This window comes from Electrona antarctica, assembly GCF_951216825.1.
Source record: "Electrona antarctica genome assembly, chromosome: 8".
Classification (NCBI taxonomy): Eukaryota; Metazoa; Chordata; class Actinopteri; order Myctophiformes; family Myctophidae; genus Electrona; species Electrona antarctica.
Window position 1 is genome coordinate 16,401,233 of NC_136789.1, and position 16,239 is coordinate 16,417,471.

The 16,239-nt window shown below is 42.7% G+C and overlaps 2 protein-coding genes across 2 annotated transcripts in view; one reads left to right on the forward strand and one right to left on the reverse strand.

The window, feature by feature from the left end:
- apbb3 (amyloid beta (A4) precursor protein-binding, family B, member 3) overlaps positions 1-2,682 on the reverse strand; it is a gene marked incomplete at both ends in the record, with an annotated part of 46,722 nt that extends 44,040 nt beyond the window's left edge. The window contains one exon of the mRNA XM_079508044.1: positions 2,634-2,682. Coding sequence (XP_079364170.1) covers positions 2,634-2,682 — 49 coding nt within the window. The remainder of the gene's footprint in view (positions 1-2,633) is intronic.
- Positions 2,683-4,594: 1,912 nt separating this feature from the next.
- On the forward strand, positions 4,595-15,737 carry sra1 (steroid receptor RNA activator 1). The gene is made up of 6 exons (XM_079507833.1): positions 4,595-4,814; positions 6,661-6,780; positions 7,538-7,624; positions 10,846-11,021; positions 11,529-11,637; positions 13,149-15,737. Exons 1-6 carry the CDS (start codon positions 4,787-4,789, stop codon positions 13,394-13,396), a joined length of 768 nt encoding a protein of 255 aa, XP_079363959.1. The 5' UTR covers positions 4,595-4,786; the 3' UTR covers positions 13,397-15,737.
- The last annotated feature ends 502 nt before the right edge of the window (positions 15,738-16,239 follow it).

Consider the following 16,239-nt stretch of genomic DNA (forward strand, 5'->3'; position numbering starts at 1 on the left):
GTGAGCCAAACTGAACGGGTTATTGGTGTAGGCCTACTGCTAATGATGTTCTGCAGTGTCCGCACTAACATTAGAAAACACAAAGACAATTTCTGTTCAACCATCAGCGATGACAGATGTTCATGTATATTTTTGAACAACCTCAAACTTTTTCAAATCGGATTTTGTAGCTGGTGACCAGATTACAGGGCTGTGTATTTCATCTGTGTATCAATATCTTTGTTTCTTTATCTCTCTCTGTCTCTGTCTTTTGCTCTTTGTTACTTTCTGTGTACTCTTGCTCATGTACTGTAGGTTAATTGAATAATCAAGATGCAGGTTTTTATATAGATTATTATCTATATAAAAACCTGCATCTCAATGGTATACTAGATGGTCTACATGCTACGAGCTGGAATATTTTCAACATTAAAAACATTTGTTCAGGAAATCGTAAATTAATTGAGGCAAATGTTTGAAATAATCGTGATATTATTGATTTGAGGTCATATTACCCAGCACTAAAGTTGTTGTCTTTGTCTCGGTAGATGCGTTTGTCTCTGAGGACAGTGTTATTTATAGACCATTTATAGACAGTGCATATCAGCCCAATGCTCACGAGAGGATAAGGTTACATTTACAATATTTCTATTCTGTTCTAGCTCATATAATCACACGTTACTACTACTAGAAAGCACTATTGGAGCACAAGCCTCTGAGAACAATGCAGCACCGGTTCTGATGGCTGATAGGCTTTGCCTATTAGCGTTCAAAAGTACAGTAATATAGATAAATAGTGATCAATAATATTCTAATACGAATTGCAAGAAACTACCGAAGACAGTGGTCAAAAGATTAACAGTGACTGCCACTTTCAAATCCATCCAGGTTATCTATTTGTATCATGACTTTTTAGACATGTACAGGAGAGGAATACACATTCATTTGAAATCTGAGATGAAGTCTGTGGAAAAAGTCTGACTTCTGAGATTAAAGTGCATGGGAAAAAAAAGTGATAATATTTCCCTGCCTGAAGTTCAGGTGTTTTAACACCTACAGGTGGCCAGCAAGTACAAACATGATTAATGTTAAAGCATATTCAATTACATCTGTTAACATGATAAAGCTGAGAATCTGGATGCTCCTCTATTCCATTTCCCTGTCTGTCTGCCTGCCTACCTGCTGGTGTCCCTCACTGAAGGAGAACAAACGCAATTGCTGCCATGACAACACAGCATGTTCTATGGCAATCCCCCACGTCAACAAAAACATCACTTCCTGCACAAGAACACGTTATGTTAGGTCAGCATGGGCCTTGAGGTGCTGAAGGACAAAATGCTTAGACAGTTCCCTTTTCCTCATAATTGTCTGTCATTCACAGTGATGGAAAGAGTAGCCTTGTCTGTCTGTCTGTCTGTCTGTCTGTCTGTCTGTCAGACTGACTCAGTCAGTCATCTAAGTTAGATCTGTGTCAGTCAGTCAGTCAGTCAGTCAGTCAGTCAGTCAGTCAGTCATCTAAGTTAGATCTGTGTCAGTCAGTCAGTCATTGGATCGGTAGGTCAAGGACAAAGACCTCTCCATTGTTCTTCATTGTCAGTCTAACCACCTCACCACACATTCTATCTCTACAGCTCTCTCTGTCTCTCCCCATTTCTCTCTCTTTACCGGGTTGACATTAGACCTTCAGATAGTTTAGTTTTCACTATAACAAAGGCGGCAGACACCAAAATAGTTTCATTTTATTTTCTGCTCTCCCACACTTTCTCCATCATCATAATACAAGATATTATGTATAGTGTTATATGTCTTATATCTATTCTGCGCAAAATCATAGTTAACTATTCTGGCCAGCAGTGGCCACTTCCACATGCCAACCACCTGACCTATCTCAGTTCCATCTACACACCTGTTCCCTCTTCCTCATCATACAACCCTGTTCCCACTCCCTGTTCCTTGCTCTTCCCTGCTAATCTACACACCTGTTTCCATGCACTCCCTCATGACCACCTGTTCCCCCTCCCTCATGATCACCCGTTCCCTCCCCTGCCTCATCAGCCCTGCTCTTCCCTGCTCTTCTACACATCTGTTCCCCCTCCCTCATCATCACCTGTTCCCACTCCATCAGCCCTGCTATTCCCCGCTTGTATTATACTCCCTCATCAGCTTGCTACCTATAAAGACATGGACCCATATCACTCACTCTCTGCCAGATTGTCAAGTGTTTGTTGTTACGTATACTGTGTGCTACAGTCTTGGCTCCTTACTCTCTTGTAAGTAATTTCTATAGTTTATGAGTCGTGTCCGTCTCCAGATGTTGACTTATGTTTTTGACCTTCTGCCCATCTCTGGATTTCTGGATTATTGCCTGCTCCTGCCTCCCTTTGGTATTTGTTTGCCTGTATGGACCGCCTACATGTGTTTGACCGCTGTCTGATTCACCACATCATAAGCCTTGTCACTTAATTCAGCTGTTGATTTAATTAATCCATATAGTTTGACTTTGAACTTGCTCTGCCTCCGGTGTTGTTCTGCTCTTGGGTTCGACTCTGTAACAAATTATACAGTTTGTACTGTATAGTTTCATAGTGCAAGTCGTATCTATAATCGACCATCATAGTTAACTATAATATGATAATGTTAGAAGTCATACTCACCATCATAGTTGACTATAATAATGGCCAGCATATAATCCTTCCCCAGCATGACTTCGTCCAGCCGTGCGTGTGCACGTGTGCGTGTGTGTGTTCCAATCCTCTGTCCTCTGCTAGCTCTTACACATCACTCACACTGTCTCCCCACACTACTCTATCTCTATCTCTCTCTCTCTCTTGCTCTCGTTCTCACACACAAACTCTGTCTGTCACAGCAGCAAATGGCTAGAGGCCTGTTCGCATACCGAAAGGTTTAGATGTTCTTAATTCCACTCTGTCTATATTCATCTACTGTGAGTGTGTCTCTATCTATCCATCTTGGAACCTGTCCCTACATCCCTCCCTCAGTTCTCTTCTCTCTGTCTCTCTGTTACAGAGGATGAACAATGCAACAATCACCAGCAAACCTCTGCTGCCTATACCGGCGCTTTCTTTCTCTCCCTTTCTCTTCCCCAGGCTGTTCCCCTCCTCTTTCTCTCTCTCTCTCTCTCTCTCTCTCTCTCTCTCTCTCTCTCTCTCTCTCTCTCCTCCTCTCCGTCCCGTTCACCCTGTGTTGCGTGCAGCACCACTCCCTCTCTCCCTCTCTGCCTCCTTCCCTTCTCTCCTCCTCCCTGTGACGTAGTTCCCCAGCACCCCCACCCCCACCTCGGTGACACACAGCAACACTTACAATCTTTAACCTTTAATATTCCTAATTCATTTTCAAGCTATTTATGATTGTGATGAAAGACCAATGTTGCCAGAGATCTATAGTAGTAGGTTATATTGTTTTATAAGGTGCACAATATATTTTTTACAGTTGATTTACTGACGGGATGTTATTATAGTCATTAGCAAGCAAAAATAGTTTTATCTATGTAAAAGACATATATGTTATGATCCCCCGCCCAACTGTGGAGGGTGGGTGGCTATTTAGATGAGGAAAAAACTGACTATAAAGACAATGATACGGATATTATTGTTATTATTATATCATCATCATATATTAATTACAGTATAATAACACTGAGGATTAATAAGAGGATAGAGATATTTCAGTGCTGGGGTGGGCCAGTGAGGGGCACTGTGTACCGGTTGCTGGGCAACAGAGTGGAGGAGAGGAGAGAATAGAGGTGATGAGGAGTGATGATGCATGAATCCATCGTCATGGTAACATGTGTACTTAAAGGGAAGGTTGTGGAACAGGGTAGGTACAAATTTTGGTTGGCAAATGCGGAAGTGCAACCGAGCGCTCAATGTTAAAGCCCAGATGCACAGGGTTTCCTCGTCATAAATCCACGGGTCCGCCTGCAGTTCACACTCTAACCACTAGGGCCGAGTGCTTCAACATTGGAGAGCCTCCCTGGGGGCTTGGTTTTGAAGCACCCGGAAGATGGCTCTATACTTCCGCATTTGCCAAGGGTTTCCTTGTCAGAAAATTCAGGGGCCCGGCTGCAGTTCCAGGTTTCACCACTACGCCTCGCAGCTTCAACATTGGTAAGCCTCTCTGGGGGCTTGGGTAGGCCTATATGCACAGCAGCTAATTTGGAAATAACTCTTCCTACTTCCAGGCCCCTTATACGTCCTTCACAGGTGTTGAAGGAATGATATTAATTAAGGTCAGCTCTGTTCCAGTTTGTGTACAGTGGTTCTCAAACTTTTTAATTTCAAGGACACCTCTCTGAGAGACTGTGAGGGGTCCATTTGGTTGCATTTGTATGCATGCCTAGTACACACTCATGCAGTTACACTTACACACCCATACGATACAGGGCCAAAAACATATTTAATTATATAGTATTATCACAATATAATGCTTCATATGACTTCTGGTGACAAATATATTGTTTTAGACATTGTTTTTTTACCAAAAATTTAAATAAAAACGAAGCTACCACTGGGAAAGCCATTCATCCATCCAACAATGATTTTAATGTAGGCATTGAGGCAACAGTCAACGGTAGTCACTAGAGGGCGACATCGTCACTATGAACTTGCTGACTACGTCACAGGAAATACGACACACCATCCACGTGTCCCGGAAAAAAACAGTCGTTTGTTGTTTTTTCTTCAGTCCGATGAAAGTAAAGGCAAGCGGTTGTTTAACAGTTTACTTTACACCTCGAACGATTAGAAGAAAAGCTTTAGATTCTGACTCTGCGCCTTACGTGTAAACAATGGAAGACAACATGTACATCAAACCAGGTATGACTATGATTGAATCTTCCACAGGATAATAACATTTTAACTGTTCTCGTGAGGTTAAAAACAACCAAATTGACAATGATGTAATTTCTTACCGTGGCCAGTGACTGACTGGCTGTGAGTGTGTGTGCTTGCTAAACTAAACACATTTTAAAGGCGTGTGTGTGTGTGTGTGTGTGTGTGTGTGTGTGTGTGTGTGTGTGTGTGTGTGTGTGTGCGCGCGCGCGCGCGCGCCACAGTGGGTACAAGTCAATACAAAAACTACTGCTACGAGGATAAAACCAGGAAAAGACTTTACAACAGCTAGGTGATGAATTGAAAATGGTGGACCCTATTGTAAACAAGTTTAATGCTTTATGGTGTCGTCCACAGTTAACAGTGTTTGTATTGAGTTGTGCTTGAAATGTACTACTGTTAATAAATAAGTGTGTGTGTGTGTGTGTGTGTGTGTGTGTGTGTGTGTGTGTGTGTGTACTACTGTTAATAAATAAGTGTGTGTGTGTGTGTGTGTGTGTGTGTCTCTGTCTGTGTGTGTGTGTGTGTGTGTGTGTGTGTGTGTGTGTGTGTGTGTGTGTGTGTGTGCGAGCCACAGTGGGTACAAGTCAATACAAAAACTGTACTGCTACGAGGATAAAACCAGGAAAATACTTTACAACAGCTAGGTGATGAATTGAAAATGGTGGACCCTATTGTAAACAAGTGTAATGCTTTATGGTGTCGTCCACAGTTAACAGTGTTTGTATTGAGTTGTGCTTGAAATGTACTACTGTTAATAAATAAGTGTGTGTGTGTGTGTGTGTGTGTGTGTGTGTGTGTGTGTGTGTGTGTGTGTGTGTGTGTGTGTGTGTGTGTGTGTGTGTGTGTGTGTGTGTGTGTGTGAAAAGAAAACAAATGGAAGAGGCTATATTGTCACAAGGAGGTCCTGACTCTGGAGGCGGGCTGTGTCTTTGATTTAATTCCAAGATAAACATTCTAAGTGCCAACCATTACTTGGAATCATAACAAACCTTGGGTGTCGATGTAGATTCGCCATTGATATTCAGAAGCCTGGACCATGTACATAAACTGACCACGAGTGGCCTAACAATAGCTGGCATGACAAAGAGCAAAGCCAAATACTGCTCTGTTTCAGCTGTTATAGGCAATCTGTCTGTGTGGAGGAGAAGGTACCATGTGTGTCCTTAGGTGCCCATGAACTGTCAACCCTGTTATATTTGCTTCCCTGTAAAAAATAATTGTAATTTGCGGATTAAAATAAAGAACGTGTGTGTGTGTGTGTGTGTGCGCGCGCATTTGTGTGTGTGCAAACCCATCGTAAAAAAATAAAGGAACGTCAGTGCCCTCTTTTCTTGGAATCAACAGTCTGTCTCGAGAGACTAGCCTTGGGCTAGTTGCACTGGATTGAGTGTGTATGTGTTTTTTATATACATCTTTTTATCCCACGATTTTGTAATTGCCTAAGCTATAATCCCGGGCGCTACTTTCCCACTGCCAACCTAGGGCGAGCCCCGAACTGAGCTCCTGCTTCCTTCAATGCATGAGAAGAGAGCAGGCTCCTTAGTTCTTATCACCTGACAGGGGGAGTGTCCCCGGTAGGACGTAGCACGTGGAAGGAACACGTTATTCCATTTCCAACCGGTTCCTTTCCCCTCCATCAGGTGTCCCGGACTCCCGGCTGACCAGGGGGAGTATAGAGACCAGGATTACTGCATGTTTTTTTTAGGGTACCTATACCCTAGGCCTAGGGGACATGGGGAGAACATGCAAACTGTACTTTTACTTTGGTTCAATAAAATACAATAAATCAACACTCACTTAAATGTTTTCTTTACTCTGTTTTACCAAGGCAACCAGGAGCGTGGATGGAATGACCCTCCACAGTTCTCCTACGGCCTCCAGACAGCCCAGGGACCCAAGAGGAACCTCCTAAACAAGAGAGTCCCACCTCCACAGCTCACTGGTCAAAGTACGAACACATTCTTTTATTTATTTATTATTTATTTATATATATTTACCTACAGTAGGGTTTGGCGATATATCATTACGTGATGAGACTATATATCACAGCAATGAAGAACATAAGACAGCATGTTAAATAGTAACAAACATGATACATATTATTCATTTAAATGAAAGTGATGTTACATTTGTTGTAATAGCTCAATATTCATTGTTATTCAGTAACGGACGTCTCCCTGTCTCCAGCTCTTTAGTAATCAGAAAATGAATTTTCAGGTCAAGATAACAATTTGATCCAATCAGAAGAAGAGAGAACTCACACACTCATACAGTATTCAGGATATTGACTTTGAGGATAAACAAGTGAAATTGGAAGTGCTGATAAAGAAATGAACAGACAAAATGGAAACAGGAACACTATAAAATGAAAGCGTGTGTGTGTGTGTGTGTGTGTGTGTGTGTGTGTGTGACGTGTGTGTGTGTGTGTGTGTGTGTGTGTGTCACTCAAACTCTCTCCCCACACCACTGACATTGTACTCCTACTATAATGTATATTTCTGCCACTATACTAATAATAATATACTGCAGTGGAGTGAGTACCGTAGTATCTGTGTTATCCGTGTTAGTCTCTTCAATAAAACCCCTCCGCTTACAGTCATTACTTTTACCATATTCCATAGTTCCTGTTTAGTCACTAAGCCTGCGTACTGTGATGATGATGATGATGATGATAATGATGATGTTATTTTAATTCCGGTTTCCAGGTCCAGGAGTATCACCGCCTGCCCCTCCCGTCTCAAACCCACTGGCCCCTCCTCCGTGTGGGGCAACTCCGCCTCGTCCGCTTCAAGGTACCAAATACAAGGCGTTGTCCATTTGCAAGGGTCCATTTGTACACTCTCAGAGTTATGGGGGTCCTTGAAATTAAAAAAAGTTTGAGAACCACTGCACACTAAATGGAACAGAGCTTTAATTAGTATCATCGGCAACACAAGTCGGAAGAGGCCCGGAAGTAAGAAGATGTTTCCAAAATGGCATTATGTGCATAGAGACTATTTCTGTTGATGTGCAGGTCTTGTGTACAGAATCAAAGTTAATTATCTTTCTGCCATCTACGAACATATTCGGACCCCCTAGGCTAGGGTACTACGGCAGGTGCCAACTACGAACATGTTCGTAGACCCCCGTATACTCCATATATGAAAGCGGCGACCCCCAATTTACCTTTTAGCATTGCTCCGGTAGCTATGCAACTCCTCCGTCCCCACCAGCTATGGGATTTTTACATCCAGGCTCCATTAAAAGCAGGATTTTCAATGCCCTGTATCTCTAAAGCTTCATCCATGGGTTGTCCATGGTGAGCCGTCGTGCATCCGATGATCGGATTTCATTTGTAACTTTGTCTCGCATCACTCCGGACATCTAACCTTTTATGACGAGAGTTAAACAGTGTGCGCTAATGCTAACGATCACTCCTCATAACAACAGCCCCCACCTCCCTGATAACCTGGAAATGAAAACGGAGGCTCGTAGAATGGGAGTCAATGGCTGGCAAGGCTTAGCTGTGCTTATGCTACCACCTAGCGGGCAATAAAAGAGTTAATAGGTGCCAATGTGGGTGACAGTGTCAACATCTGGACCAACCAGGTAACTAGCAGAATGACTAGTGCTTGCTTGAGATGTACAGGATATTTACAATTTAGGCATTTTCCACAGCGACTTACTGATTAAGCAGAGTAAGCATGAACTAAAGTAAATAGCCACATAAGTAGAGTGCCTCAAAGAAACTAGGATACCAGGTAAACAATGAACCTGTTTACTCTAAACAACATGACATTTAAATTACCTTCCTATAACATTTATGGTCAACAAAAGCAAATCAAGTGACCAAGATGTTTCTGCACAGTAAACTATAACCTATAAAAAAAAAATACAAGATACAAAGAGGAGTTCTAGGGCTGAGGTCGACTGAAGAGTTTTCAGTGGAAAAGTGTGTGTGAGTCTGCGATGGGGAGTTCTTTCCACAGTTTGGGAGCCAGGAGGAAGAAGAATCTAGGTCAGATTGTGTAGAGTTGTCCAGGGTGCTTTAGGCCTAGGAGGCTCAAACAGCATTCCTGTGCTAGCTGATCTAAGTGAGCCGATGAATGATTGTAGGTTTAGATTAGGGGTTCCCAACCTTTTCTATTGTCACAGACCGGCTGACAGTTCATAAAATGTTCGCGGACCTGGGGGGGTTGGGGGGTGACAGTTGACTGGCCCTTATGGTCTACCCGCTGCTATATTATTATATCACAACACAATGTTATATCATTGACCTAAATGGCGTTATATCAACAATGATCGCATGATTTAAAAAAAAACAGGTTAGGCTTATGACTTTTTCATAAATTACTTTTGGACATGTGGAAAACGTTAAACATTCAGAGTGACGCATTAGCCTACTTTACCTGGGTAACATCAACTTCTGATACTTTAAATGAAATAATAAGCCTGTACCGCACTGTTTCATTAGCGCGATCGTGATAAAATAGGCTGCAGCTGTTGTTCCGCGGCTGAGCACACATATGAACGGGTGAGGATACCAAGGAGGAGAAGAGTCAACTTTTTACCACTGATTTTCCAAACAGTTTCCCGACCTTGTGAAGGAAGGTCGGGAAACGGTTTCTAGGAATTACATTTTGGGCAGGCAAGATGTGTCTTTACCCCCGCACAATCAGAAGCACAGTAAGCACAAAAGGTTTTCAAAGAGATATACCTGCCAGACGAGTATGATACAAAGGCTGCCTGAAAGGCATGCATTTGCATTCCAATGGGTGATTGAGGGTCGTGCTCTACGCGCAACGGCCAATCCGCTGCCTGTGTTTGTCCTCTCTTTTTTTCTCGTGTTTTCAAATGGATTTGAAAATACGACGGGAAAACTTGAGATTCCCTTCTCGCGTACCAGTGGCACGCAAGAAGGGAATCTCAAGGTTGGGAACCTCTGGTTTAGATCATGTCTTGAAGGTATTACATTATATATAATGTAGCTGTTAGTGCATATGCCTTTCATACGGAAGGTTGTGGGTTCAAACCCTGCCTGGGGTCGACCTCAGCAAGGTCATACGGGTTCCTAACGCCAAAACAAATGCGTTCAGATCTGAGCCAAGTCTCCTGAGGAGGCGTGTCTGAAGCTTGTTTTTTTAATAATTTTTATCCCACGATTTTGTAACCTATTTTTCACCCTTGTGTCAATTATCTAATGTGATCCTGGGCTCTACACACCCTCTGCCAACCTAGTCCCCATATATGGGGGACATGGGGAGAGCAACGGACTTGAGTGCATGAGTGTCCAAGTTGCTCCTTTTACACCTGACGGGGGAGTTTCCCTGGTTGGACGTAGCGCGTGGAAGGAACACGTTATTCCAACCAGTTCCTTTCCCCTCCATCAGGCGCCCCGGCTGGCCAGGGGGAGGCAGTTTAGAGACCAGGATTACTGCATGTTTTTTGTGAGGGTACCTACCCTAGGGGACACGGGGAGAACATGCAAACTCCACACAGAAAGGCCCTTTTGCCAACCCCGCCTCGGGTATGGGAACTGACGACGTGGAGGAGGAAACACGGCGCCAGCACCCACAGCGTCCCGAGCGGGAATAGAACCCAGGACGTTCTAGCTGTGAGGCGACAGCACTACCAACTGTGCCACCGACATTTTGCTTCTGTTCAGCTGAAACTAAACACACCTGGTTGCATCCACTTTGATATCTGATTTAAAAACTGTTGGTTTGTGCCTTCCATATGAGTGCCATTGGTAGTTATTTTTGTGTAATGTGTAATGCCACCACACACACAACCTGCTCTTATCAGTCTGACAGCTTGTTTGAACAGTTTGACCATTCATAGTTCATACACAGTATGACATGGTGTTTTATCCATTTGTAGCTCTAGAGAGTGTATAAATGGAACCAAGGGTCCATTTGGTTCCATTTACACTCTGAGTTCAATTAACATTGAGGGGCATGTGTACATGCCCCCAAAGGTTTGCCAAAAGTGCGGCCAAAAGTGTGACTAGTTTCTCTGTATTTTCTGCTCCTAGCTCACCCCCCCTGCCCGATGGCGACGCCCCCTCCCTGTGTGGGCGGGTCCACTCCTCCAATGGGTCAGGTGGTGAAGTCGCAGGCGGACGACAGCCGAACAGACACGGAACCTGACGTTGAGGAAGTGGTCTCTGTGTTGAACTGGGCACTCGCCGTCTGTCGACACTCCGTCAAAGTGAGCCATGCTTTTGCTTTGTTTTAGTTGAACCCATTAAGACCGGGAAGGCATCTGTGTAATTTTATATTGTAGCTGCTTTGACCATTATTTTATACTTTGCTATTCAAAAATATCAGATATACAAGCTAATAACGTAACATGTCACTTTGTGCTGCGCTACCGCTACGAGCTTGTAGAACTGTTATTTATTTTTATTGTGAAAATGTGTGCTCTTGTCAGCTTTGAATACATACAAGCGAACATTATTAAGTCAAATTGCCTCTGAGCCGAGGTTCCTGTAACAAAATATTTTGAGATGGGGGGGTTCCGCGGCCAAATGCATATAATTTTAGGTGGTCCTTGCCATGAAAAAGTTTGAGCACCACTGACATAGAAACACGTTTTTCAGAAAACTGTTTTAGAAGACATTTGTGGAATCGTCCTCAGGTCTTAATGAGTTAAACAAAGTTGGGGCAAAGGGGGTTGGTTGTTGATTTGACCAGGCCTGTGTGACTCCTCTGTCAGGGTCACGTGTGTGATGAGGTGGTGAAGAGGGTCCGCGTCCTAGAAGACAGCTGGAGGTCTGGACGACTCTCTCTGCCAGTCAGAAGACGGATGAGCACTCTGGCCCAGGGTAATCTGTCTGTTATTTTGTTTTATCCAACCAAATTCCCACTTATCACAACACACCCCCAGGCCATCAGTGACACACATGCCATTGGTCGATCGGTTGGACGGTGTCCAAGTTATGCCTAGAACAGTTGCACACACACAAGAGATTTTGTGAATTTATAGATGGTAGCGAAAATTGCAGATCAACAAGCTCACATCACGTTGCGATGCGACCCGCCCTTGCCTGACAAAAGAGAAAGACGCAACTTGAGAGAGTTTTGTGATGATGTAGAGTTAGTGTGGGGTCAGACTGTAGCAGAACAGTATTAAAATGTTATTCTGATGTCAGTTCACAGCAATAACTGTTCGTAATAATATTGTAGAGAACAGCCAGTACCAGCACAGACCCCAGTGCTGCTCTACCAGTGTCAGCTGTCAATACCAGAAAGTAAAAGAACATTTTCTGGTATTCACAGTCGAACAACAGAGGCTGAAGGCTAGGCTAGGACTGTAACTACTAAGTAGCAGTGGTGTAAAGTAACCCAATTTCCATAACTTTTACTCCACTACATTTATTTGAAAACATACATACTTTCTAGATTTGGATTATTATTACAAAACATACAGTATGATGAGTAATTTTTCCACCATTACTTACCTGTACAGTCTTACAGTCAACAAACCTTGTCTGTTGTCAGTACTCCACTGCAGTCGCCATGTCTTTTTCATGTTTCTTTTGTCTTTCTGTTAGTACCTGGTACTAGACCTATACTTTTTTGTGTCAAGTTCCAAGCAGGCTAAACAAGGCTCTGGCAATATCAAATGTTGACTTGTAACCAGGCTCGCACATCGCAGTTGTTATGGCCACCCATATTTGCTTTTATTTTGCTCGCGTATGTAGCCCAGTATGGAAAGACACCACATTAACAGTTTGAGGGCCCGGGGCGGAGGTCTCCACCTTATTAATTAATTACGTCGGATGCAAGGAACGGAGATTAATCAAAAGACGGAACATTAATCATTCCATAACCGAGCACACCGCTCCACAGACTGGGAGCGCCTGTTGGGCAACATTCGATTTCATTTCCTGTTGGGACGTCATCCAAAGTGGTCCCCCTCCATTTTAATGGATGAGATCGAAAATCTTAAAACGTGAATAACTCTTGATTCTAAATCAATGCTTCCAACTCTAACCAAAGATTGTGTTTTTGACAGCCCATCGGTGTCCCGTCGCTTGTCGCGTTAGAAGTAATCATAGCTCCGGTTGCTGTCGATCCTCCAAAGGGTATTTTGGCTACTTCTAGCTACTTCCAATATGGCGTGGAGTAACCTTGAAATGGGCTCTGAAGCCACAAATCGCTGGGCGCGCTGATTTACTGGTTCCAACTACATCCGGGCATTCAAGGTGTTATCTGTAAGCTTGGGTGTCTATTCTACAGTATATTCCCCAATTCCTACCATTCCACAATGTAAGTGTGCTGCTGGAACATGGAATAGTCCTACTATGTCCACCTCCTTTTCTTGTCTGTCCAGAGTTGCGGTCGGGTCACTGGGACGCGGCCGATGAGATCCACCGCTCTCTGATGGTGGATCACGTGACAGAGGTCAGCCAATGGCTGGTGGGCATCAAACGACTCATCGGCGAGACCCGGAAGCTCAATCCCGAGCTGCTAGAACTAGGCCAGAAACCTGAAGAACCGGAGCAGAACCCCGGAGAAATGAGCCAGAGCCCAGAGCAAGCGGCTGAAGGGTCCCCTCGTGAGATCACCCCTTCCCACTGACTGCCTCTGCCCTTTTTAAAAGGAACACTTGTTCTCATAGACATGCCTATATGGTTTACAGTGACCGGGACAGCCTGTTAAGAAGTCTACACAATCTGTTTCCTCTTCAAAAGCAACAGTTCTGAAAGGCAACAGTTGTAGAAACAGAGCAATGAAACCTAAAATATTTCCAAATATTAGTTTGAGTACATACCAGGGCTCCAAAGCGGTTAGAGGAACAGAAACGAGCGATATTGGACTAGGAGCAGAAATGAAAATGGATACATTATCAGGATACAGAAATGTAAATTCTAAATCTCCACTACTATGTTATTTCTTGGTTCCTATAATAGGAAGTCTTTAGATCTATACGTGTGCCTTCGTTCTATCAATGGCATTTCCTGCTATAGGACAGACTTGCAGTGTTTTTGCCCTACCTTTTAACCCATTCAGACGTCGAAATAAAAAAAACGTTCGCTCTGAAAGAATATATATTCAAAGATTTGTGCCGCATTTTTACGATTTTTCAAAAATAGCAGACCTACAAGTTCATAGCGCCACTCGGTGGCGCGCTATGAGCTTGTAGATCTGCTATTTTTCAATAGCTAAAGTATAACATAATGCTTAGTTAAAACACCAAAAGGGGTTCCCGCCCAAAATGGGTTAAAAGCTATAATATGACACAGATGCGTCCTCAGGTCTAAATGGGTTAAAGGGTATTTGTGAAAAACTTTTTTTTTATTCAGTTTGAAAAACAAAAAGTCAAGGATGTTTCTGCTCGGGGCAAACCGATTGAAAAGGAATTTTGCTTTTAAGCCCTGATCCATACATTTGAACATACTGTAAATACAGTATTATGTACTATGGTTGTTCCGAAGGATGATGTCATTGCACATCAACAATGTACTGTACCGATATTACCTTAATTTCCTAGTGATTCCGTCAACCACCCACTCCATACATGTGTGACATGTACACATCATTTAGATCTATCAGCTACTCTTTTCGTTGGCTTCGAAACCAAAATAATCGACAAACTACCAAAGTTGTCTTCTTTTTATGTACATCTAATCATGGCTGCTATCTTTCATCACTGGCTCTGGCATGTGACCAAACACCCTGTTTACACATGTTAACTGATGAACCTTTTTCTTTAAACATCCTGGAGTGAACACACCAAGTGTGTACACGGAGTGTCCTCGCTTGAGTTTCAGATAAAACTGCATATGCAAGGAAACTATACTGTAGATATATATATTTTTTAAAGGAAGTGGGACATGGTTCTGTTCACTTGAAAGGATAGTGTACTGTCACAGTATTGACTACAGAAGTGAGTTTTTAGAAGAACTATTAAAATGCAGATGGTGATATTGCATGTCATGACATCCACATTTATTTACAATGGATCATGTTGTCAGAGAGGGGAAGGGGGAGTGACCTGCTCCCCCCTCCCGGGAGAAGTGACCCATGTACACTTGTATTATTTTAACATATTTAGAAAAGGCTTTCGGGGGTGAGATTCATGGAGTGGGTGTTGTGAAACTTTTGCCAGTCAATAAATATATCAAATTGAACTTTTGTTTTATTGAAAAGGTTACACAGTTTAGCTTTAACTTAATGATTTTCTGATATTAATTTGAAACAGAAGTGGGATATTTCCAAAGCAGTATGTCTGCACTATCGCATGCCGTGCAGTACCTCTTGGCCGTGTCATTGCCCATGTGAAATTTGTTGCCATCAAACAAGACCTAACGTATGTCACATGCACATCCTAATGTACTGTATTGGAGAAATCATGGATAACAGAATATTATCCTAATAGAATATATTTGAGTGGACATGTTTCCTCTCCAGGGTTCATTCGACAAAATGATAATGCTGGTACATTTTATGCAACAAGAGCAAGTGCAACAAGACAGAAAACTGCTGAAATTCCTAAAGCATAATAAGAAAGTTAAATAAAATGGCTTAGAATTGGGGTATTGATATGAAAATATGAAACGGGAAAAGGAGTACTCTGCATATTAAGATTTTTCTTTTTCTTCTCTGTGACTGCAGTGAATGGCTAATGTTTTCTGAAATCTTACAAACTGCATCTTGTTTTGGATCTTGGGAGAAAGAACAGCCTTTTTTATAAATGTTAAGTTTGGATGCAGTTGAACCCTAGTGTCGCTTATTCTGGGGGACCTTTCACCAGAAATAGCTGATCTACAAGCTCACAACGTGTCGCAATGCAACGCATTGTGAGCTTGTGGATCTGTTATTTCTGGCAAAGAGATTTGGTTTATATTAAGGAGATGAGAAAAGTGCAGAGCCAACTCAGCTATCACTATAGACTTGGTTTAAGTGGTTAAATGTCCCTCAATGTCTGCTCAGAGTTGGAATGTTTTTCAATGCTGTTCTGACTATACTATGAGAGCACTATGACTATATGCATCAAAAGTTAACCTCATTTTAATGATTTGTTTGTTAACAGACTGCCCTGTGGGATGTATCCTAATGCAAGAAAATACATTTTAATTCACTCTGTGAAAGTCGCTTGGCCTTACTGTTTAACACAACACAGTATTTCTTTTGAATATTCATGATGAGCCTGCATTTCAAAGAGTTGATCTCATTTTCTGAATGTCTTAGTTCCATATGGAGTGGGATACCATAGCAGAAATCACTTGGAATGTCTTAACTTTCTTTGTGTGCCCGAAAAAGCTTAAAGCGCAGCACAAGTTCAAGTTTCTCTGAAGCCATTTTGAACCTAGCCTTATTATGTGAGAGTGAGGTGAGAATGAGTGCAGCAGTACGTGAGATCTGTACTACTTCTGATCTGTCTGTTAGGAAATCCAGGATCCAGTGGCACTGGGTTGCGT